Here is a 24,118-nt window from a genome sequence, read left to right as displayed (position 1 = left end):
TATATGACAAACCCATAGCCAGCATCATACTCAATAATGAAAAGCTGAAAGCTTTCCCTTTAAGATCAGGAAAAGATGAAGATGCCCACTTCACCCACTTCTATTCAATATAGTACTACAAGTCCAAACACAGCAATCAGACAACAAAAAGGAGGGGGAAAAAAGGCATCCTAATTGGTAAGGAAGAACTAAAACTGTCACTATTTGCAGAGGACATAATACTATAGAAAACTCTAAAGGCTTCACCAAAATAATTTGAATAAATGAATTCAATCGAGTGACAGGATACAAAATTAACATACAGAAATTAAGTATACTTTTATACACTAATAATGAGCTATCAGAAAGAAAGAAAAAATCTTATTTACAGTTGCATCAAAAGAAATAACATACCTAGAAATAAGTTTCATTAATGAAGTGAAAGACCTGTACTCTGAAAACTATGAGGCACTGAAAAGGAAACTGAAGACAACACAAATGGGAAGATATACAATGCTCATGGATCTGAAAAAATAATACTGCTATAATGTCCGTATTATCCAAAGCAATCTACAGATTGAATGCCGTCCCTGCCATAATATCAATAGCATCTTTCACAAAGCTACAACAAACAATTCTAAAATTTGTACAGAACCAAAGAAGACCACAAGTAGTCAAAGCAATCGTCAGCAAGAAAAACAAAGCTGGAAGCATTGCATCCCCAGATTTCAAAGTCAATTACGATTCTATAGATATCAAGACACAATGGCCCTGGCACAAAAGTACACACATAAATCAAGGGGACAGGATACAGAGCCCAGAAATCCACAATTATAAGGTCAATTAACCTATAACAAAGGAAGCAAGAATATGCAATGAGGAAAAGACTGTCTCTTCAATAAACGGTGTTGAGAAAAGTGGATAGCTAATGCGAAAGAATGAAACTGGGCCACTTTTTTGCACCATGCACAAAAATAAACTCAAAATAGAAAACCACAAAATTCCTTAAAGAAAATACAGGCAGTAAACTCCTGGACAACAGCCTCAGCAATATTTTTCTGGATCTGTCTCCCCAGGAAAGGGAAACAAAAGCAAAAATAAACAATTGGGATTACACCAGACAAAAAAGCTCTTACATAGCCAAAAGCACCGTTAATAAAATGCAAAAGCAAGCTCCTGAATGGGAGAAGATATTTACAAATGATATATCTGATAAGGGGTTAATATCCAAAATAATAAAAGAACTACGACAACTCAACGCCAAAAAAAAAATCTGATTTTAAAAATGTGCAGAGCACATTTTTCCAAAGACGACATACAGATGGCCAATAGACACATGAAGAAATGCTCAACATCACTAATCATCCTGGAAATGCAAATCAAAACCACACTGAGATATCACCTTGCACCTGTCAGATTGTTATCTCTTGTCTTTTTGATACTAGCCAATGTTTGTAAGGATTTAGAGAAAAGGGAACACTTATGCACTAATGGTGAGAATGTAAGTTGGTGCAGCTCCTATGGAAAACAAAATTGAGGTTCCTTAAAAAATTAAAATAGAAATACCATATGATCCAGTAATTCCAGCGTAATTCAGGATTTACCTGAAGAAAAGGAAAACACTGATTCAAAAGAATCTATGTACCCATATTTATTTATAATAGCCAAGATATGGAAGACACCAAAGTGTCCACTGATAGATGAATGGATAAAGAAGATGTGGTATATACACTCAAAGGAATATTACTCAGCCATCAAGAAAGAATGAAATCTTGCTGTTCACAACATGGATGGACCTACAGGGTATTATGCTAAATGAAATAAGTTAGAAAAAAACAAAGATCATGTGTTTCACTTATACATGTAATCAGAAAACAAGTCTGAAATAGAGACTATACCGAGGGTTGCCCCAAGAGAAGGTGTGGGGAGGAGATGGAGAGACAAGAGAAATAGGTGAAGGGAATTAAAAAGTATGATCATCCCATTATAAAATAAATAAGTCACGGTGATGAAAAGGACAGCATAGGGAATATAGTCAATAATATTGTAGTAACTTTAGTGATAGATGGTAACTAGACTTATCGTGGTAAACATTTTGTAACATATATAACTGTTGAAGCGCTATGTTGTTCACCTAAAACTAATATTCTACTATGTCAATTATATTTTAAATAAAAATTTTTTATGTCATTACAAATTATTCAAACTAATTGGCACTACGTATGTCATTGTTTTTCATTCTTAATATAAAGCAAATGGCCAATAATTCATAGGGCTATGTTTTGTAAACAGTGTGATATTTAGATCATAATTCAATTCTTTTGTAGATCATGCGGGCTGAAATGAACAGGCAACAGGTTTTTTGTTGTTTGTTTGTTTTAGAAATCTAAAGTTATAGGAGCTCCACAAATAAAGGCAGGAGATGAGAAAATTACCTCTTTACAGCTTTTAACAAAATTAAAAGCCTGAATTTGCCGATGGAATAACTTCCAAATGGAAGGCGGCTCTTCCGGCTTGGACAGTCTTGGTCTGTACACTGAGGACAGTGGTTTCCTCTCATAATGAGCTGCTCGTTCCTCAATTTGCTTCAGTTTTGCTTTCCATTTTCTCTCCATTGGATCAGAAGTTAGGAAACTATATCCTTTCCTGTTTAAGGCTTCTATCAGTTCTAAAACAAACAAGGACATCAAATTTCTTTGTTTACAATATATTTTTTTTGTAAAACTTCAAAACCCATTTCCTAATAGCTATTCCCTTATCCTACACGCATATATATAATAAAATATACATATGAAAATATTATATATATACACCCATATTTTGCATGAAGTTTTCATGTGAAATGAGAACATGGCTAGTTATCAAGATCTTTGATCTTGGCTCGAGATCTTGGCTCTCTAATAGAGCTACGATTTTAGAAGTTGCCTCAGCCATAACTGCAAAATGGGGTTCAATATCATCCTGAATACTTTATGTAATTATCAGGATAAATGTGGTTAACACATAAGAAACAGTTTTGTAAATTACAGAGTCGCATGTAAATCCAAGTGGGTCTTGTATCATTCTGGTTTTCATTAGAACCACCTAAATGCGTCAAGCACACTGACCTTGCCCAAGAGGTCCTACCACTTTGGCCATCACTCCTCTGCTACTGCTTCTTAGTGCAGAGCTCATTTCCAGACAGCACTGTGCAACTCTTAGTTCCCTTCTGTTTCTATCCATTTCTTTTCTTTTCACCCAACACAACCATTAGGAGGACAACACAGTGTATAAATGGGAAATGAAATACTGGCTAGTTTCGGTTTGGGATGTGTATGTTAATCATAATCATGATTAAAGACAGGAATAAATAAACTTTAACCTATGTGTGTTACTGACTATATTTTTGTGATTAGTCAAGGTGAAATGATGGTCTTTTAACCCTTGTGTATTAAGGATATGTGTCTGTTTCCATCTTAGCCATGCTAAGGTGAGGGGCCCAGGCAATACTTTTCCGACTTTTGATTATGGTTTACTTACCAAAGAATCAAAAGGATGAGTTTTTCGAAGGGGAAAAAAGCTCGTATCATGGGTAGGTAACGGCCACAACATTCTAGCCATTCCTCCCATCAACAGATGCTGCCTGAACCCACTCCCACACTGACTCCGTGCTTGGCCATGTGACTTGCTTTGGTCACATCAACAACATGAACCTCAACGTGTCAATGTCACGGCAACAAATGTGAGGCAAACAGTGGTACAACAGGTGCTTTCGCACCGGATTCGGCTACGCTGCAGTCCTGCCCTGAGACTGTCCCGCCAGAAGTCTAGTCTCACAGAGGGCAAAAAGCCAGCTGGAGAAGCAGCAAGCTACTCCAGGTAAGAGCCAACACCAATGATCAGATATATCGAGATAAGCTAGTTTGATCCTGGCCCCACCTGAATTCAATGCAGAAGCCTGAGCAGTTCGGGTGAGATCGGCCAAAGGCCAGTAAGAAGCTGCTCAACCCACAGAACTGGAAGAAAAAGAATTTTTAAGCCTAGAAGCTTTGGCTTGGTGTTTTACACAGAAATAGATAACCAATGTAGTCTGTGTCTCCAAGAATATCATCTATGTTATAATTTATCAATATAGAAAACACATATATTTGCTTTATAAACTGAAACGACATAAACTACAGCATTTGAGGGGAAAATTCCTATTTACCTTTGGCAATGCCTTTCCAGTACTTGTGCTTATCACGTTGATAAATACTCTCTTGAATTTTAGCAGAAAACCTTGCAATGACACAAACTCATTGGCAGATGATACATTCCCGGGAAGGAAAAATAGGTTCATCCTAAAAGACTGAGATGGTAGAATGTCACGACCGTTAAATTTTACATTTGACTCCGACCATAACAGACCTAAGATTACTCTCTCAAAGTTACACCTGATCCATATGAAAATTATAAATTACAAACCAAGAAGGGCGCATGGGTGGCTCAGCTGGTCGGTTAAGCATCTGAATTCAGCTCAGGTTATGATCTCCCAGTTCATGTGTTCGAGCCCTGTGTCGGGCTCTGTGCTGACAGCTCAGAGCCTGGCTTTGATTCTATGTCTCCCTCTCTCTTTGCCCCTCCCCCACTTGTGCTCTGTCCTCTTGCTCTAAAAAATAAACATTAAAAGAAAGGTAAAAAAAAATATTATAAACCAAGAAACAAACATAATTCTAAAGGCATCAACATAAATTTCATAACAGGTATACCGAGGAAAGGAATAAAATTTCAGTGGGTTGAAGAGATGGGATAACTTTTAATGAAATGGTTTTGTCAATACAAAGTGATATGGGGCTCCATAACGCTAGATTCTGAATACAAGGTTTATTTTAATCTGTTTCACATACAGATAAAAATACTCTACATTTAGAGGCGCCTGGGTGGCTCAGTTGGTTAAGCATCTGACTTCAGCTCAGGTCATGATCTCACAGTTTGTGGGTTCAAGCCCCATTTCCGGTTCTGTGCTGACAGCTAACTCAGAGCCTGGAGCCTGCTTCAGATTCTGTCTCTCCCTCTCTGACCCTCCCCTGCTCATGCTGTCTGTCTCTCACTCTTTCTCTCAAAAAATAAAATTAAAAAAAAATGCTCTACATTGAGACAACCCAAGTGAGAAACTCTCTTCCATAAAATGTAGTAACTTTTAATAAAGCCCACTGATTACTTAATGAAGAAAAATACACACAGAACCCTTTTAGATACGATCTGTAGCTCTAGGATCGAACCAGTAACTGACAAGGAATCACCATGTCCATGATCACACTTAGTGACACTGACATCAGGAAAATTTTTGATTTTGTAAAAAATCTGGTATGACCATGAGAGTATGTCATACATGAATGTCCTGGAGTCACAACGGAAAATCAGTTTGACACTTACTGGACTGAGGAAACCACAGTGCCAACGGAGGAAAAAAAAAAGAAATTTCCACATGTTGTTTGCCCAGTTCAAAAAGTTTAACAGCTGATTCAGTGTTAGAAGACAGCTGGAGGCTGGGCTGCTGGAGAAGGAGGATTGAATGACAAAAGCAAAGGAAGTGGAGAGTGGAAGCCATCTGGCATTCTGGTTTTTGACTATCATTTTCCTCATCCCAGGACAAAAAAGAGGTCACAATTTTCAAAATGCTTTTAATTCCTGGTGGGGAAGGACTGTGGGTCTTTCTTTTACATTAATGTGCAGCAAAACCTCTTTTCACACAGGGACCATAACTATTTTTGGCAACAGTTTCCAAATTCCAAAGAAAAATATTTGTTGTATTTCAAAATAATAGGTTTCAGAGCTCTATTATTTACATCTTCACATTCTGCCACAATGTTCCTTCTTCCTCCTCCTCTTTTTTAAAGTAAGCTCTATGCCCAATGTGTGGCTTGAACTCATGACTTCAGGATCAAGAGTCAGCTCTACCAACTGAGCCAGCCAGCCAGGCGCCCCCTGACAATGCTATTTCTTTAAAAAAAAAAATTTTTTTTTTAATGTTTGTTTATTTCTGAGAGACACAAACAGAGCATGAGCAGAGGAGGGGCAGAGAAAGAGAGGGAGACACAGAGTCCAAAGCAGGCTACAGGCTCTGAGCTGCCAGCACAGAACCTGACATGGGGCTTGAACTCACAGACCACAAGATCACGACCTGGGCCAAAGTCAGCCACTTAACTGACTAAGCCACACAGGCACCACATCCCACAGTGCTTTTTCTTGACATTGCATTTAACCGTGTTCAATACTGATTTTACAACTAAAGGTGGTCAGACCAGAAAAAAGGCTGGCTTAGTCCTTTTAGTCACTGTAGTGGGAGTAGAGGCAGAGAAAAGGAGACAGAGGTGACAGAGCTGGCCAACCTCAGTATCCCTGGTTTCCCCTGGTTTGTGCCCAGACTTGCTCAACGAGGACACCTGGTGGCCAGAGTCCCAGGACCAGCTGGAATGCAGATGCCCGGCCTCTAGGGAGAGCTAAAACCTTGCCAGGGTTCTCCCTGGTGCACTTCTAGCTTCTTTCTTCTTTTGTCTAATCACAAGTCAATTCCTACCCCCAACTCCAGCTTCTCCCTGGGCCCTCAGAACAGATTCACCAGTATTTTGTGTTTTCTGGCATATAGGTTCCAGTTCCAGTGTTCAGTAATGTTCTAGTATTTGGCAAGATTTTCTTAACATAATCCCCTTGCTGGCCTCCTAGACTACATTTATACTACTTCTCCTGCTGCTGGAATATTCAGTATAAAGTATGGGGTTAAAATTCATTTACAGTACTATTGTTACATAAGACTACCTCCCAGATGACTAACAGCTGAAGAAATTAACTATATTAATTAAATCTTCTTCTCCCCCCCCCCCCCCCCCCCCCCACCGACCCCCTTCAGTCACTTTACCCCTCTATGCTTAAACAGAAGTAACTCACATTCAAATTTCCCTAAGGGTACCTGGGTGGTTAAGCATCGGACTTCAGGTCACAATCTCTCAGCAGTTTGTGGGTTTGAGCCCCGCATGGGGCTCTGTGCTGACAGCTCGAAGCCTGAAGCCTGCTTCAAATTCTGTGTCTCCCTCTCTATCCAATTAAAAAAGCCAAATTTCCCAAAAATTTCTGGTAAGGGATAACAAAACATACAGTGATACATTTTATCTTTTCCAGCTTCCCCATTCTGCCATCCCCAGTGGGTCCCCCTTCCAAACAGCCGAATTCTGCCAGACTAATCACCTTTAAAGCCAGATTCACAACCTTCCACTGGGACACTCATCCATGATTCAGAGCATCACTCAATTCACACTTTGGTATACCTCAAGAAGTCCAAACTCCCTCCAGAATCTGGACCAAATTCTAAACTGCTTTACAGTCTCCAGAATCCAGACCACTTAATCATTTTATTTCTTACCACCAAATGCATTGGGACCGCTTCCTGCACCTGGCCCCACTGCAAGCACGCTCTGGCATAGATTTCTCTCACCTGGAACGCTTCACTTGCCTTTCCCAAATTCTTCCTCTTCAAGGCCCAGATCAAATTCTGCCACCTCTGAGACAACTCTGTCAAAAGAAATTACTGGACTCAGTCAGAAGACATTGCATCTTGCCAACTGTTCTACTGTAACTTAAGTTTCACTAGACTAATTAGCATAATTTACAGGAAAACAAAAATCTGCTGCTGCTTTAACTGAAGCATCATTTTGGAAAGAAATTCCTGGGCACAGGAGGGGGCGTGGGCATCACAATGGGTAACAGGACTTGTTCACAGTACCAGTTCTTTCTTACCAGTAAGTATGGTCTGAACCACTGGTAGGATCCGGAGGGGGTCTCTTCAGTTCTATTGCAGCGAAGAAAGGACTGCCAAACACTGGTCCTCTCTCAGTTTGGGAAGGATAAATTAAGGAACCGAGTTTAACTCAGGTAACTCTCTTCTAGCAAGAGATTTAACGTTCTTAAACACCTGCAGGGATTGGAATTGGAATTCCTACCTCCTGGAGCTGTAGAGAGGCTATAATGAGAAAATGCAGTGGGAAAATGTACTAAGCACTCAACAAAGGGATGCCATATATAGAAGACGGTGCATATTTATGTAGAAACCGCAGCGCCCGATTTATACCCGAATGGGCAAAAATGTTGGGGGCAGGCTAGTTCTTAACGTGGGTGTCATGAACCCCTTGAAATTTGGTGCAGAATATCGTGCTCAATTGTGTTGATATATTCTCCTGCGAAAACGACTTATTGTTTTGCATCAGGCTCTGAACGGAGACTGAACGAAATTAGGCGGGGAATGTGTAGAGCTGGGAAGGTTTCTGATTTAGGGAGAGGTAAGTGGGGGGTGAGCTAAGGAAAGCTAAGTACAGATTTACCTGCGAGGGTCGCAGACTTGTCCCCTTCCTCCCGGAGATCTGATTGGCCCCGCCTTTGACTCCCTTCTCTCTGCCCCTCGGGTCTCGAGAGGCCTTAAGGTCTCTGTCCTTTTATTTTCAGAAACCCGCGCCACTGCCGGAAGCGGGTGAGTCGCAGCAGCAGGCGGGGCCAATCTTCAAACCTGGCGCGAGGGCGAGGCCAGAGCGTGAGGGGGGCTTGTAGGCAGGAGGAGCCAATTAAGGAGCGGCATGGGTGCGGTGGGGGGCGGAGAAAGGAGAGCGCTAGGCCTATGAGAAAGCGGGCTGGGGCGGAGGGGGCGGGAGCGTGCTGGGGTTGGCAGGACGTGTCGGCGCAGGGCAGAGCGCGCAGGGCCACGGCGGCGGGCGATGGGCGGGGCGGGACGGCGCGGGGCGGGGCGAGGCTAGCAGGGGCGGGGCCTGCTCCGGAGCTTACGCTAAAGGGGCGGTAGGCTGAGGACTAGAGAAATCGAACCTGGGCGGTGAGGACTAGGTCGGTGCTGCTGGTGTGGAGACTGTGTGTGCGGTGAGTGCTGTCATCGCCCCTTCCCGGCGCGGCCTTGTCAGCCCTAGGCCCGCTCCCTCCATCCTCCGAAGCTCCGCGCTCGCTCCGGTGACTCACTCGGGCCTTGCAGCTGCTCCGCGGGGAGAGGAGATGGGCAGGGTCCGTGCGGCGGATCCTTTGTTATGGCACCACAAGGGTGCGAGAACGTGCACTGAAGCCCGCTAGGCGACAGAGTCGAGCGGGAGTAGGGGGAGACCGGGCCGGGGAGTGGAGATCTGGCTGAAAAGGCCGAGCCCGGAGGGCGGTCGAATGGAGAGGCCGGGCCGGGATCGTCGAGGTCGGGTTGCAGAAGGCTAGTCCCGGGGTCTGGGGGGAGTGGGGGAGGGAGCGCCAGCCCAAGAGTAGGAGGTTGGAGCCGGGAGCCGAAGGCTGGGAAGGGAGTGCGGCTAGAACCTTGGGCTAAGATTTGGATCTGGAAGAGGGAAGCTTGGGGTGCAGAAACGGTGCCCCGGGGGGCCGGAGGCGGGCCTGGTGGTGCCGAGAGGCGCGGCCCTCCGGGCTGATCCTCCCTTTACTGGACGACGGTGTGGTCTCTGCTGCCTTTTCCGTCTCTGGCCTAGATTTTCTCGGGTAGACTTGTGACTCAGTTTTCCAGACAAGTAATTTCAGGCATTGAATTCCAATTCCTTTTCAGACCCGAAGGCTTCCCTGAGTCCTTGCAGCTCTTCCCTGGGCTGATAGATCTATTGCCAAAGTCACCTAGGAGCGGCTCTGAAACCCCCTCAGGCCATGTTGAAAAATTGCGCCCTTCTCACATTTGTCACTCTTGATTTGAGTGGGTCTGTTCTCAAGCCCTGCAGAAGCTTCCTCTCTCCCTGTACTCAGTAAAGGGCAGCCAAGCGAAGAAACCAGCACCCAGGCTTCTCAGTGACCGCTCCCTGTTCTTTCCCCAGTTAGCCAGGAGCCTCTGGACCTCCGGATATCCGCCAGATCTGTCCACTTCTCCGCATTTCTGAGAACCACCCCAGGGTCGCACCTGGCTACAACAGCCTCCTCATTGGTCTCCAGACTTCCAGACCCTTTCCCCCTTTCTAGTGTATCCTTTGCACCACAGGCTGAGTGATCTTTACAAAAAAGCATTCTAGAAGGCTTATCCTTTGCCCATGGGACAAACCCAGTGCCTTAACAAGGCTAATCAAACCAAGCACGGGTTGGCTCGTTGGTCTCCTCCCCTGCCTCATTTTCATGATGCACCAGTTCACTTTCCGCACAGCCAGGCTGATCTTAATACCTATTCTCTGCCCAGAACACTCTGCATTCTCTCTCGCAGTTCTTTACATCACATTTCCTTGAGAACTCCTGCCTAGGTTTGTGTTCTCATTAAGTACTTCAAGGTTTAAGTCTTCCTATTATGTGTTCCTTTTGGATCCTTCATTTCCTAAGAAGGAAATGCCATATCCTTTGCAATTGCTAGTTTACAATCTTCCCTACTAGTCTGTAAGCAAATTCCATGAAGAGCTGTATTTATCTTGTTCCTTATTGTCTTTCCCTAGCACATGTTAATGCCCAGACTACAGTATTATAGTTTTTAATAATTAAGTCCTATCTAGAAAAAATAAACCTATTTTAGGATTACTTGTCAATTTATAATTAAAAGATATGGATTAGAAAGGAACTGCAGGGGGGCACCTGGGGAGGCTCAGTCAGTTGAGCGTCTGTCCAACTAAAGCACAGGTCATGAGCTCATGGTTCATGGGTGGGTTCGAGCCCCGCATCAGGCTCTGTGCTGACAGCTAGCTCAGAGCCTGGAGCCTGTCTTTGGATTCTGTGTCTCCCTCCTCTCTGATCCTCCCCTGCTCATGCTGTCTCTCTTTCTCTCAAAAATAAATTAAAAAATTAAAAAAAAAAGGCAGGAACTGAAATATGGAGTCTCTGTAACAATGAATATGCAAAATAGTAACAGGTGCCAAGCAAAGTGATCAGACCAGCCTGTATCAAAATGTGCTCAGCCACTTTGAATGTGTTAGAGTTACATGATCCAAGTTTAAATCCTCCCTATCACAACCTGATGTTTGAGCTTGGGTTTTGCTTTGCTCTTTGTAAAAGAAGGCATTGAAAGTTAGAATGTGTTTTAATAAATGAACAGTTTCTTAGAGTGTGGCAATAAAACCTGTTCACAATAAAAAGGAAATGAAACATTGTGCCTATTTAACTCAGATTTGCTTTAGCTCTCAAAAAAAAATGCCTTTCTGCCATCTTAAGAGACTAACATGTTATCTGATACATTTATAATTATTGTTTCGCTTTCAAACCTAACTAAATACAATCTACTGCTTCACCTCCCTTCAATGCTAAAGAGCAGCCTTTATTTGCAGGTATGCTTTTAAACCGTTTTGGTGCCTAGGATTAGATCTTTAAACTACCTCAAAGGTAGGAAAGCACTGGCGTTTGGGCCCTAAAAAAGATGTGGTAATTCTTAGACTGTTAGATATTGTTTTGTACACATTTAGAAAATATAAATGTAATGGAGGGGAACAGGCATTCTGTTGTCAGAAGACCTAGTCCAAGTCCCAAGGGCATCACTTACTAGCTCATTCATACATTAGGCATAAATTACAGACACACCTTATAGGGTTGTTGTGAGAATAAAATGAGAGGTCTGTTGACTGCTTTCTAACTACGAAATGCTATTTCTCTGCCTAGTTTGGTTTTGCCTGCAAATTGCTTATAGAGCTTCTGAGTTAGCACAGAATAAGATAAACTTCAGGATCGCTACCAGGCCCTGGCTGGCATGTGCCTCTGGAGGCACTTTTGAATTCCCAGGGGGTGCAGGTAAGTGCCACACAGGGATGGGCCCCACGGCTCTGCCCTCACTGCGCCCATCAGGTGGACTGCAGTGTTCCTGCACGCAGGTGTTCAGTAAAGCATGACAGCACAAACGACACATGAGTAAATCCTGCTCACTCTTGACTTCTCCCAGTTTCAAACCTCTGGCTGGCAGGATTTCTTTAATCAGGTGATTGTAAACACGAATCTGCTTACACAGAGGAGTGGTTCTGAGTGGGCGGGACAATGTCTTGTAGATTATCTGTAATTTTTATGAAAGGCATTCAGTATCCTTCTTCCTACATTTATTTTATACCAAATTTGGCTTTGAATGGGGAGGGGAGGAGCAATTCCAGCCTGTCTCTCCGGGCCCCTGGCCCTTCCAAAGGAGAGAAGGGTTCGATTTGTTTCTATGGCACAACTGAACTTGGTCTAGTTTACTCTGTATTTAATCCCCCTTGCCGCTCAGTTGGTTTTCACCTTAATTACAAAATAAACATTAAGGGGTTGACTACTAGGTCCAACAACAACATCCAATTCAGGGATTCTTATAATTCCCTGAAGAAATTCAGAGACTAGATGGGAAACAGTTTTAGTAAAGCCTCTAGTACATATGGCCGAAATCTTTTCTTATTCAAACTATTGTGAAAAGTATGTTTTCCTGTTTCACTTACTAAATTTGGATACGTGACTACTTTTCAGACTCTGTCCTCTGTAATCGGTTATAAACACAACCCTGATGTTTTTCAAGTTCTTTCGCAAAAGCATAGTCTTCCCAGAATTCATGAGAGGGCTTTCCCTTTACTTTAGAGGCATATGGAGAATCTGTCTTCATAACCCACTGAATGCTTAACATGAAAGCAGTTATTTGACTCTTAGAAAAGTAAGTTAACCCAGTGGCATCAGAAACCCCATAACCGACATGCTTATTTTCTTCATTAGAGTAAGTACACTTCCTACTATTTCTGTGTCTCTGCTCTCCGTTTCTGTCATGTTATTTATGCCCATTGCCTCATCTTAATTAGAGCTGCCAGGCGGGATTTCAGTTTTCTCTCTCGAACTTATAGTGTTGCGCTCTAGGGCAGTAAGTCATGTGGAAGAGTGGGAGACTGCTCCCTCACGGCAGATGGATCCCCTTCTGAATCCTGGCTCTGCCACTTAAGTTACTTAACCCTCCAAGCCTTGATCAGCTGAACTGTAAAATGGGGATCATTACGTTTCAGACCATCATTGGAAGAACTAATCAGAATACATCGTGATTTTTTTTTTTTAGATAGATTCATGGAGATGATTCCTAAGTGAGCAGTATTCATGCTGATGTGTCATTTTGAGACTTCAAACCCTTTGAGACCAGGCTTTATCCCTTACCTCAGTTTCCTTGTAGGGTACTCCCCAGGAACTACTTACTGACGGGTGACAGGTTAGCAGTCTAGCAAACTGTTTATATTATTTTAATATCTCATTTGGAAATCTCTATCATAGGCACACTTTGAAACTATTCATTTTTTAACAACAGGGTTTTATGGGCTGTTTAATTTTTAACACTTCATAACTTCATATAGAAATTGCGATTTTAGAAATTAATTCCCATTCTGCACCTTAACTGTACATGACTTTCACTGCTTTACTGCCTTACTGTAATACACGGTGGTCCCTTTCATTGGCTAACCACAGTATAAATAGGAAAACAGTACAACCTTTCACTTGTTTAGGAAAACGCAGCATGGAATATTTAAATATTTGTTTCAGAGTGACAGCAAACTTATACTGACAACCTGTTTTTAAACCTGAAGATCTTTTTGTAGCTTCCATGGCAAACATTAAAAGGGTCTAGGAACTTGAGAAGTGACTCCAAGACCCACATTTAAGTTGCTATCTAATGTCAATTGGTCCACTTAAATTTTCTCTAGGACCTAATATATATTCAGAAATTTACTGTGTGAGCAGCAGCATTCTGAATTGATGAAAACAATCACATACATCAACACACTAAGAAACAATTAGTAGTAAGTTCATTGCTGCGCTAGGATATGTTTTTAAAACACTTCTTGTATATTTTCCCACTTAATGTTTTGTCAAATGAAAATGTTCTAAGAACATAGACTCCTGTTATCATTTAGAGCATTAGATATTTCCCTCGAGGGGTAATTTTTTTATCCTTCAAGATGAGATCACCCTCCTCAGAATAATTTGTAGTCAGCCAGGCATTAGCTAATGGAGGTGAGGTAATGCCCAATGTGACACGTGAGTTCTGTAAGAACCAAAGCTTCGATCCCAAGAGTCTGGATTTGCTATTTTCACGTGGAAGAAGCAGATGGTGACAAGAAGAGAGCAAATGTGCACGCATCTGAGGCAGTGCGGATTCTATTTACCAATATGTAAATTCGTGATACTACATGAAGCTCAACTGAGGCCTTCACGATGTATAAGGCCATAAGGTCTTGAAACATAGGTAATATCCAGATGCTGATAATGAAAGCCAGGACGTACATCATGGTGTTTGTTCCTGAGAAAGCCTTATCAAATAGTATAATCCCATTCTAAACAGTTCGTATTTTTTCCTTTCAGCCACCAGCGCCCTCACTGCAACAAGATTGTCCATCCCATGCCTAACGTCAGATATTATTAAATTATAATTACTTGTATTAAGCTTGATCTATATGAAACTTTCTTTAACTTTTAAGAATGATTTGATTGACGAAACTTCGATAGAGGCACCCAGTGGCTCGGTTGAGCACCTGACCCTTGCTTTTGGCTCAGGTCATGATCCCAGGGTCCTGGGATCAAGCTTCACATCAGGCTCTGCACTGGGTGTGGAGTCTGCTTGGGATTCTCTCTCCCCCTCTACCCCTTTCCCCCACCTGTGTCCTCTAGCTCTCTAAAAAAATTAAGTTAAATCAAATTAAAAAGAAAGTTCAATGAAGGGGAAGCAACTACAAAGTATACAAAAGTCTATTTAAATGAAATCTTAACATTTGATATGAGCCAAGAAGCCAAATATTTTAAAACTCTGGAAAGCTGGTCACTATTTAAATTAAAACGTTCTATAAGGATAGAATAGTGTCATTCCACAGCTTATTGTTGGCAAAAGATAAAAGGTTGTTAGAAATTCGTATTTCAGGCTGAGAATCACTGCACTGGCCGAAGTGTTTGGTAGGATCTCTTAAGGGCTCCAATCCTATGCGGGGACCTACCAGCACTTGGGGGCTCCTGAGCTTACACTGCACATGTGGAAAACCCATTCACAGGGCCAATTTGAGACAAACCCTGGGGGCCAGAAAGGACACTGACAGGAGCTCCGGGTTCAGCTTAAGAAAGTTCCATTTTTATTAAGCCTTCCTTCCTACTCTGTTTTCAGTCCGGATTTACTACAGCCTGGCCATAAGGTCTTGAAACATAGGTAATATTATTTTCATATGGACTGTAATATAACAATAAATCATGTATTATGTACTTGCCTGTCTTCAGAATTGTTAGCCACTCTAGTCTCTCAATTCAGCAAATTAACCACAACTTTGTTTTTTAACAAAAAATTATGGATGGATAATTATTTTGAGCTCTAGTCTGCCCACTTAGAATTGGCCTGAATGGGGCAATTCGGTCTGGATTTATGGTTCAAGGACATTTGAGGTTTCCTGATACATTTTTTTTCAATGTGTGAAAGAGAAAGAGAAAGAAAATAGGGAGACTAGAACATGGCACAGAGCAGTTAACGAAGGATTGCTACCTTCATAGTAGAAAAAATCTTTGTTACTATTCTCTAACTTTAAAAACAATACAGGGGTGCCTGAGTGGCTCAGTCGGTTAAGCCTCTGACTTCAGCTCATGTCATGGTTTGTGGGTTCAAGCCCTGTGTTGGGCTTTGTGCTGACAGCTCAGAGCCTGGAGCATACTTTGGATTCTGTGTCTCCCGCTCTCTCTCTCTGCCCCTCCCCTACTTATGCTCTGTCTCTCTCAAAAATAAATAAAAACATTAAAAAAAATTTAAGCAATACAGATATCATGTAAAAAATATAGGAAAATCTTAAGTTGCCAATAATCCCATTCCCCAGAGATAACCACAGTTAACAAGTTAATATGCAAATATGCTAGATAATTACTTTGGGTCTTTTTCTTATGTTGGCTTTGATGGAGATTATTTTATACAGCCTTATAATCTGCTTTTTTTTTAAATGTTTTATTTATTTTTGAGAGAGAAAGCATGAGCGAAGGAGGGGCAGAGAGAGAGAGTATCCAAAGCAGGCTCTGTGCTGACTGCAGCAAGCCCAGTGCGGGTCTCGGACTCAGCTGTGAGAGCACAACCTGAGCCAGCGCTGGACACCACCTGCCCTGTTTCCGTGTCCTCTCTCAGTCTCCTGCTGGCCCTCTCCATACCAGAGTGCCCCCATGTGTCTCCAACACTGCTCTCTCCTGGAGTTCCAGACTCTTAACTACCTGCATCCACTGTTCGACTCTAGTCTGAGTCATCATCATCCCTTTCTGGAACCATTCCTTCAGGCTTTTCATCGGCCCACGTGCTTGTGCTCCAGTCTTCTGCAGTTAATTCTCCGCTCAGCAATGACAGTGATCTTTTGAAAGCACGCCTTCCCTCCTCTGCTTAAAACGCACCAGTGGTTTCTCCTTGTAACCAGAATAAAAGCAGGATGAGCTACTGAGCTGCTCCCCGCTCCCGAGGGCCCTATGTGATCTCACCTTTCCTACTTCTTGCTCTTTATGCCTTCCCTTCGTTGACCATGCACTAAATCAAATTAGTCTTTCCATACCGTGAATACACTCAGGGACTTTGTACTTGCTGGTTGTTCCCTGGCAAAGATAACCCCTGTGTCATCTGGATCTTGATGTAAATGTCACCTTGGAGATGGCTTCTCCAACCACCTTAGCTAAAGTAGCTCACACTCCCAGTCTCTCTAGTACTTTACCCTATTTTATCTTCTTCAGAGTCCCAATTAGTGTCAGAAATCTTATTATCTAATCTTCCTTTCTAGGATGAAAGTTTCTTGACGGTAAGACCTTTGCCTTGTCTTCCACTCTGTCCTAGTACCTACAGTGGTACCTAGCACAAAGCATGTGCTCATTAAATATTTGCTTACTCACTAGAAGTTGGTTCATGACCATCCTCCCTTGGTTTTCTAGAAAGCCTGTAGGAAACAAGGTGGTAGAAAAGCAAAGAGTCTTTGCTAGAAATGTAAAATACAGACTGGCTTTGAGAGAAGGTGAAACACTACCCTCCTCTGTCGCTGAATGGAAATGGTGACATTCCTTTCCTCCATATTCCTGTCTCCACCGTTCCCCACCATAGGTGCATATAACAGTTAGGGAGAAGGCAGGAAGGAACTTAACTTCGGAGAACAAAAGAGGTCTCCTTAGCTTTTAGGAGGACCTAAAAGGGGCAGGCTTTGGTAGGGATTTTCGGTTTGGGAAGATAAAAAAGTAAGTTCTAGAGATGGTTATGCAATAATGTAACTGCACGTAATGTCACTGAATCGTGTACTTCAAATAGTTAAGATGGTAACTTTATGTATGGTTCATCAAAATTTTTAAAATTTAGAAGTGATAAAGGAGGCTAGGACTTTCTATAAAGGCTTTTGTGGTTGAGGGAGTCCTATTGATGGGCTTGGTGGTGGTATTCTTTAAAGATTTCTGATATAGCATATGAGTTAGGTTAAAGTGGTATTTTGGCTAGAATTTTTGAGACAGCCAGGACTTTTAGAGGCTGGAGAAAGTTGGGAAATTTCGCCCTTGTTTTTTCTCTTACTTATTTAAGGAGGCAGATTGCCATGGGAATTACTTCTGGAAGGCTAGAGAAGACATGGGAGAATGCCAGAAGACAAGTAGTAAGGACGTGGCTTCTTCCGAAGCCTCAGAGCAGAGCGGGAAGGAAGGGGCCTCGGTCACTTAGCTCTGTGACTGTGGACCAAGTCCCTTAATCACTAAAAGTGGCGTTTCCTGACTTGCAGGAGTGTTGGGAAAAGCACAGTGTTTGCTGTATAGTAATCGCCAGCTTATTTGGTTGTGAGGACTTGCGTGCTGCATAAGGTACTCCAGAATTGTCTGACAGAAGCCTGAAAGCAGAAACTTCAGTTCTTACTTCCTCATGTCCCATCTCCCTAAATGAGAAGCTGGAATTCTCAAGGCCACTGTCAGAATAAAGATTATATGGGGGTGTGGAACTTCTGGTGCTGTATCTCTTGAGAATCAAAACCACCGTAGAATAGTATGATGTGAGGCAGCCCATTGTGATGGGCGGTTTCTGGGTTTGGTTTGGACAGTGTGGAGTTAGAAAGCTGAGTTCTTATCAATGAATGACCTGATCTGTTGCAATAAGTTGCATTTGGCATCTTGGTCAGGTATCCAGCCGCATCTTCTTGCCTGTATACGCTCTGGACTTCATAGCTCGTCCACAGCTCGCTTAAAAAAGAAAGAAGGAGAAAGAAATCGGTTCCATTACATACACATTTAGAAGGGATTATTGTTTTCGGGTTTGACTCACAGAAAGCTTTAACCGTAGAGGTAAAGCTGGGTTCGCGTAAAGTGAAAATGTCCATTTAAAGCATTAATTTGGAGAAATAATCATTGGAATAATTAATATGATGCCGTGGTCTTACAATGATGGATTTTGATTACTTCCTATCTTTCTATTCTAGTTAGAAGTACCCATGGAGGGCAGTGAAAACTCACTGGATGCAAAATCCATTAAAAACACAGAAACGTGAGTATTTCTAGCGCTATCCTTCATAATCAGAGAAAGACATGTATGGGACACAGTGAACTTTGAGGAGCAAGGAAGCAGAAAGGCCTTCCAAACCAGAGCCGCCGGCGGCTTCCCACCTCAGCAGCCGGTGCGCTGCCCGTGTTCACTTAGCCTCCCTGGATCTCATCTTTCAATCAGACTTCCATGGGGAGGATGAGGGGAAAGAGGAGGTTCAGTGCCTGACCCACATTCGTGCACCTCAACCTGAAGCAGGTCCCCACAGGAGAGGCGGAACTCGCAAGTCTGGATGCTTCTGTGCCCTCCTAAAGCCGTCTGTAGGATGAGAGCTTCTGTGTTAGGGGGAGGTTTGGGGGCTTGGGTGTATCTGTGAGTTCCCGAAACTAAAAATGAAATGCCAGTTCTGAGTCTGGGGAAGAATGGCTTGGTTTTAGATGACCTTGTACCCTTTGATTTTCTGTCTTTCTCTTTGCAATATTTTACATATTCATGTTTCCCATAAACAGGTGTTGGCAAAAGGAAAAAGATAAAATTCCAGCACTCTTAATTTAATTCACGTAATTATCCGTTTGCGATCTCTTGTGAAACTTTGATTCTAAAATTTCTTTCTGAGACCTGATATTACTATTTTGGACCACCCGGGGAAGTAGTAGTTTTAGTACTAAACAAGTATTACAGAACTAGTAACTGGCTACGAATAAAGATTTAACAGTATCTGTGTCGCTAAGGAGATTTCCTAGAAAAAAAACGTTTGAAGTGCACTCTCCTTTTAGAGGGTTTAGGAATTTTTTTTTAATGATATATGCATTTTCCTACCTTTTCATATCATAGAGAATGTAATTTTTTAATGTTTTCTTATTCATTTTTTGAGAGACAGAGCATTAGCAGGGGAGAGAAGGAGACACAGATTCTGAAGCAGGCTCTAGGCTCTGAGCTGTCAGCACAGAGCCCGAGGTGGGGCTCAGACTCAAGAACTGTGAGACCATGACCTGAGCCAAAGTCGGACGCTTAGCTGACTGAGCCACCTAGGCGCCCCTAGAATATAACTTAATAGTAAATTGCATGGGAGCCCAAAACAGATTTAGGTGATTTTTATCCTGTGATAAGTTATCCTCAGGTCCCTTGGCTTTCTGAGTCTCTGCTCTTTACCAGGCGCGGCCCCTCCCAGGCAGGCTGTCCTGCGGGTAGAGGGGCACGGCCTCCTAGGCGGCAGCAGCGGTGGTGGGGAATGAGTCCAGGGATCTGTTATCTGAATGACCCCCCACAGGTCAGTCAGCTCTCTGAGTGTTAGTTTTCTCACCTGTGAAATATGGGGATCATCTCCGCCAGCTAAATATAGTTGTTTTCTGACCTTGACTGCTCTCATGCACTATTTTCATCTTTTGCCAACAATGTTTTTTAGCATTGCATGTAATGTGAAATACTCTCAAGTTAAAGGCAGGAATACATGCCCTTTAGGTACTGACGTTCCTAGACCTGGTAATTCTTGATTCTTGGGCTAGATCAGGGATCGGGCTTGCTGTCTATTTTGGTCAAGTATTATTGGAACGTAGCCACACACTTTCATTTACATATTGCCCTGGGCTACGTTCACCAGAACAGGCTATACGACCTGCAGGCCTCACATTCTTAATTTGGCTGTTTTGGGAAAAAAAAGTTTATTGACCCTGGTAGAGGTTAACAGGTTTTTGGATAAGTAACCTTCAGACAAGTATTTTCCAGTTATTTATAACAATAATTCTCTGTATTAACTATAAATTTGTTTAGCTTATGGCGTTTAGGGAACAATTTAGGAATTGTGATAAATATTGTGCTTTGAGTCATATATGCATTTTGTTGCTTTCCTATCATTTCAGGGTAAGTTTTAAGATGTTGCTCTTACCTCGAAAGGTAAAATAACTCACAACGTCACAAGATTTAAAATGTTTAAAGCATAAAATATATGTGATGAAATTCTATAAAATGTTAGAGGAAAACATAAAATGTGGAGACTGAAAGCCTGAACTCTAAAGTCCAACAGGTGCTCTCGGCCTTGGCCCTGACACAGTATCTGCACATTACATACTCTTAACAGCAGTCACTTCCTTATCAGCAAAATGGTTTCTCGTGAAATTTAAATCAGGAAAGGCCTGTAGCACACAGCCTGACATTCATCCAACAAAGGTGAACTGTTTGTATGTGTTATAAAAGTTGTATTAATGTGAACAGCAGCATCAGTCTTTCTACCTTTGCAAACTGTTGTTTGATTTCCAAGCAGAAAGATCTTCCATGGAAGCAAATCAATGGACTCCGGAATATACTTGGACAACAGTTATAAAATGGATTATCCTGAAATGGGTTTATGTATAATAATTAATAATAAGAACTTTCACGAAAGTACTGGTATGTATCATAACCTAATTTTTAGTCCTCTTCAAATATTGTACCATTTACATCTGGTATAATTTTAAAAATAGAACTGATGATATTAGTTAGTAAATGATAACACGTTTTCTGTTTGAAAGAAGTAAGGATGGAACAGGACCCTACACATCCTGCAGTACATTATGAACTCTCCGTCGTCTATCCATCCTCATAATCTCGCCCTCCTGTCTGTGGGTTGGTTCTTCTGCCCTCACTTCTTTATCCCCTTGCTCCCTCTTTTATGCTAATGGAAGGATTCAACAATTAATAAGTAGTAGTATTTTTTCCCTCTGCTCCAGGAACTGTGTAGGGCACCTCATAGGTATTCTCTTGTTTAATCTGCATAACAACCCTGAAAAGTAACCACTATCAGGTGCTGAAAGGTTAAAATTCTTACACAGAGTCACACCCATGATAGTTTAGTAGCAGAGGTGGGACTTGGCCTTTGTGTGCCTGACCACGCCCCCAGCCTGAGCTCTGAATCCACCTCCAGGACTCCTTCACCTGTTTGTATCTCCATTTGCTCTAACTTTTTCCTTTTCCCCTACAAAAATGACAGACCCCCGGGGCGCCTGGGTGGCTCAGTCGTTAAGCGTCTGGCTTCGGCTCAGGTCATGATCTCACGGTTCGTGGGTTCGAGCCCCACGTCGGGCTCTGTGCTGACAGCTCAGAGCCTGGAGCCTGCTTCGGATTCTGTGTCTCCCTCTCTCTGACCCTCCCCTGCTCACACTATCTCTCTCTGTCTCTCAAAAATAAATAAAAAGCATTAAAAAATTTTTTTTTAAAATGACAGAGCCCCTTCTGATAGAGACTTTTCTTTCATCCTGCTTCTGTAAGATTTGATCTCATTTTTGTCTCCTCTAAATTTTGAAAACATGTACTTTAAGCTTGCTATTTTCACTTCTTTCCATCCCTCTTGAATCTGTTTTCTCCACTACCTCTCCCCTGAAACTGTTCTCTTAGATTCACCATGGCCTGATCACCAAATCTTCTCAGTCTCTATACTGGGTACGACTTCAATCTAATACACTTCAGGCTTTATTTTTAGAGAATATAAAAAATAAAATCCCCTACAATCCTAAAAAGCTAATACCTTGATGCAGTACTTGATTTTTTTTTCCTGTTTCTCTTAGAGCTTAATTTTATTCATAATATGCAAGATGTATTGTATCCTGTGTGTTCCTCCTAATGTAATATAAACATCTTTCATGTTCCTATATCATCTCCAGATTTTTAAAATGATTATATAATATTCCATTTGCTTAATTTGTATAATTTACCATCTGAGTGGGCAATTTTTCCACTTATATTTTAAATTGATGCTGTGATCATTCTTTGAATTGGCATATCGATCACATTAGAATTGATAGTTAATTTAAGAAATTAGAAGCCGCAGAGCTAATTTAGGAGGCGATCTGCCAGAGTGGTGGTGAACATGGCCCGAAGAAGCCAGGCTGGCCAGGAAAGGCAAGTGGGACTCGGTGTCAGACTAGTTGTGAAAAATGAGGACGGACGGAGTGACGGGAAGTAGGGGTCTAGATACGCACTGCTTTCGGCTGTAAGTTGAGATGCCGCCTTCAGATCCTCTGCCTCACACTGCCAGTTATGATGCCCACTTCCTGTAGGATTTTACATTGTCGAACCTTTTCTTTAACAACCATAAGAACAAATAACAAACCAATAGTCTGGCGTTAGCGTGAGAGTGAGCTGTTTTTCTGCTTTGAAGTTTGAAGGTCACAGCCTCTCAGTGATCTCTTGACAGTGTCATTCTTTCTGCTCTACCATTCAGTAGCTCACAGGGGTGCCTGGGTGGCTCAGTCAGCTGAGCGTCCAACTCTTGGTTTCGGCTCAGGTCATGGTCTCGTGTTTGTGGGTTCGAGCCCCGCATCGGACTCTGTGTTGGCAGCTCAGAGGCTGGAGCCTGCTTCGGATTCTGTGTCTCCCTCTCTCTCTGCCACACCCCACCCCCTCCTCACACTCTTTCTGTCTGTCCGTCTCTCTCTCAAAAATAAATAAACATTAAAAAAGTTTTTTAAATGGCTCTCAACCTACTACCAGAATTCACTCACCTTATCACACAGCTGCATGGTCTCCTCGGCCTCTCCAAAGTCAAAAGTTTCATAGGCTTATTTTAATTTTATAAAAATTACATAATGGCCATAATAGAAATTTCAGAAGCAACAGAGTAACAAAAGGAAAACCATTAAAATCACTCATAGTCACACTACACAGAGTTACTGTATCAACCATATTTTGGAGGTACAGACATGGAGACTTTTTTTCTATTCATACATGTTATTAAAGTAGTAATGTATCTTAAAATTGCCAGGAACTTAAAAAAGCCCAGTTCCTCTGAGTGTATGAGTTATGTATATTGTTATATATATCATATTTTTTTGTTTTAATTTTTTAAATTTTTGAATGTTTATATTTATTTTTGAGAGAGAGAGAAAGAGAGACAGCATGAAGAGGGAATCTGAAAACAGCCTCCAGGCTCTGAGCTAGCTGTCAGCACAGAGCCTGACACGGGGCCCGAACCCACGAACTGTGAGATCATGACTTGAGCTGAAGTCAAACGCTTAACCAACTGAGCCTCCCAGGCACCTCAATAATTTTTTTAAACAAAAGTGGGATCCTATTGTTTCAGAGGGGTTTTTTTAATACAATGACCATTTCTCATGGTAAAATTTTGTCTACAGAAATGGCAACACAATATTCCATTATATAAATGAATCATAATGTATTTAACCAGTGTTCTCCCAGTTAGCATTTCGGTTGTGTTTTTCACTATCTAAGCAGCTGTGAAAGATCTCCTGACCGGGAACACTGATGCAGCTTGTAATCTGAAGTGTCCTCTGTGCCGAGAAGCTAAAGAGACTTCGTGTTTCCAGAACCAGAGTAATTGAGCTTTCTTAGCAGCTGAAAAGAATGTGTTGTGGATTGTGTGACTTGCTGCGTAGTTCATTCAGAGCAATTACTCCTTTTTTTCTTTTTAATACAATTTAAATAGTCCTTTCTGTTTCCCAGGAATGCCACCTCGGTCTGGTACAGATGTGGATGCGGCGAACCTCCGGGAAACATTCACAAACTTGAAATACGAAGTCAGGAATAAGAACGACCTGACCCGCGAACAAATCGTGGCGTTGCTGGACAGCGGTAAGGAACCACGAAGAGGCCGCCTTCACGTCCGGTTTTATGTGACGGGTGGCTGTGATTATAATAAAGGGCCAGAGCTGTGGCTTCCTGTTTGTGATCCCACATTGTATGTAAATAACAGGAAAGTTAGTGGTGCCACCGCCCTAGGAAGGTGTGAGGTGTGCCGTCGGCACCGGTGGGGATTCTGTG

General features: G+C 42.2%; 2 protein-coding genes and 1 long non-coding RNA gene across 10 annotated transcripts in view; 1 reads left to right on the top strand and 2 right to left on the bottom strand.

Moving 5' to 3' along the window:
- Positions 1-8,536, bottom strand: part of PRIMPOL (primase and DNA directed polymerase) — a 54,087-nt gene extending 45,551 nt beyond the window's left edge. The window contains exons 1-5 of one of the 2 annotated variants that reach the window (XM_029917969.1): positions 8,313-8,536; positions 7,732-7,823; positions 7,430-7,506; positions 4,166-4,306; positions 2,415-2,647 (exon numbers count right to left, since the gene is read on the bottom strand). In XM_029917969.1, the coding sequence (XP_029773829.1) occupies positions 2,415-2,594 (180 nt within the window). In that variant the 5' untranslated portion in view covers positions 2,595-2,647; positions 4,166-4,306; positions 7,430-7,506; positions 7,732-7,823; positions 8,313-8,536. The remainder of the gene's footprint in view (positions 1-2,414; positions 2,648-4,165; positions 4,307-7,429; positions 7,507-7,731; positions 7,824-8,312) is intronic. The other variant, XM_029917346.1, reaches the window with a different exon arrangement.
- A 211-nt stretch (positions 8,537-8,747) lies between these two features.
- CASP3 (caspase 3) overlaps positions 8,748-24,118 on the top strand; it is a 19,427-nt gene continuing 4,056 nt past the window's right edge. Inside the window, exons 1-4 of one of the 6 annotated variants that reach the window (XM_029934447.1) lie at positions 8,748-8,823; positions 18,306-18,370; positions 20,625-20,752; positions 23,801-23,929. In XM_029934447.1, coding sequence (XP_029790307.1) covers positions 18,318-18,370; positions 20,625-20,752; positions 23,801-23,929 — 310 coding nt within the window. In that variant the 5' untranslated portion in view covers positions 8,748-8,823; positions 18,306-18,317. Of the gene's footprint in view, positions 8,857-14,537; positions 15,062-18,305; positions 18,371-20,382; positions 20,534-20,624; positions 20,753-23,800; positions 23,930-24,118 lie in introns of those variants that run through there. The other 5 variants (XM_029934468.1, XM_029934459.1, XM_029934439.1 and 2 more) reach the window with 5 other exon arrangements.
- The window catches only part of LOC115287769, a 26,045-nt gene continuing 17,563 nt past the window's right edge, over positions 15,637-24,118 (bottom strand). Inside the window, exons 3-4 of one of the 2 annotated variants that reach the window (XR_003906646.1) lie at positions 17,969-18,069; positions 15,637-16,281 (exon numbers count right to left, since the gene is read on the bottom strand). This is a non-coding gene — a long non-coding RNA (uncharacterized LOC115287769). Of the gene's footprint in view, positions 16,282-17,796; positions 18,070-24,118 lie in introns of those variants that run through there. The other variant, XR_003906643.1, reaches the window with a different exon arrangement.

This window comes from Suricata suricatta, chromosome 1, assembly GCF_006229205.1.
Source record: "Suricata suricatta isolate VVHF042 chromosome 1, meerkat_22Aug2017_6uvM2_HiC, whole genome shotgun sequence".
NCBI lineage: Eukaryota > Metazoa > Chordata > Mammalia > Carnivora > Herpestidae > Suricata > Suricata suricatta.
Note: the sequence above shows the minus strand (reverse complement) of the source record. Positions and strands in the feature narration are given on the sequence as shown.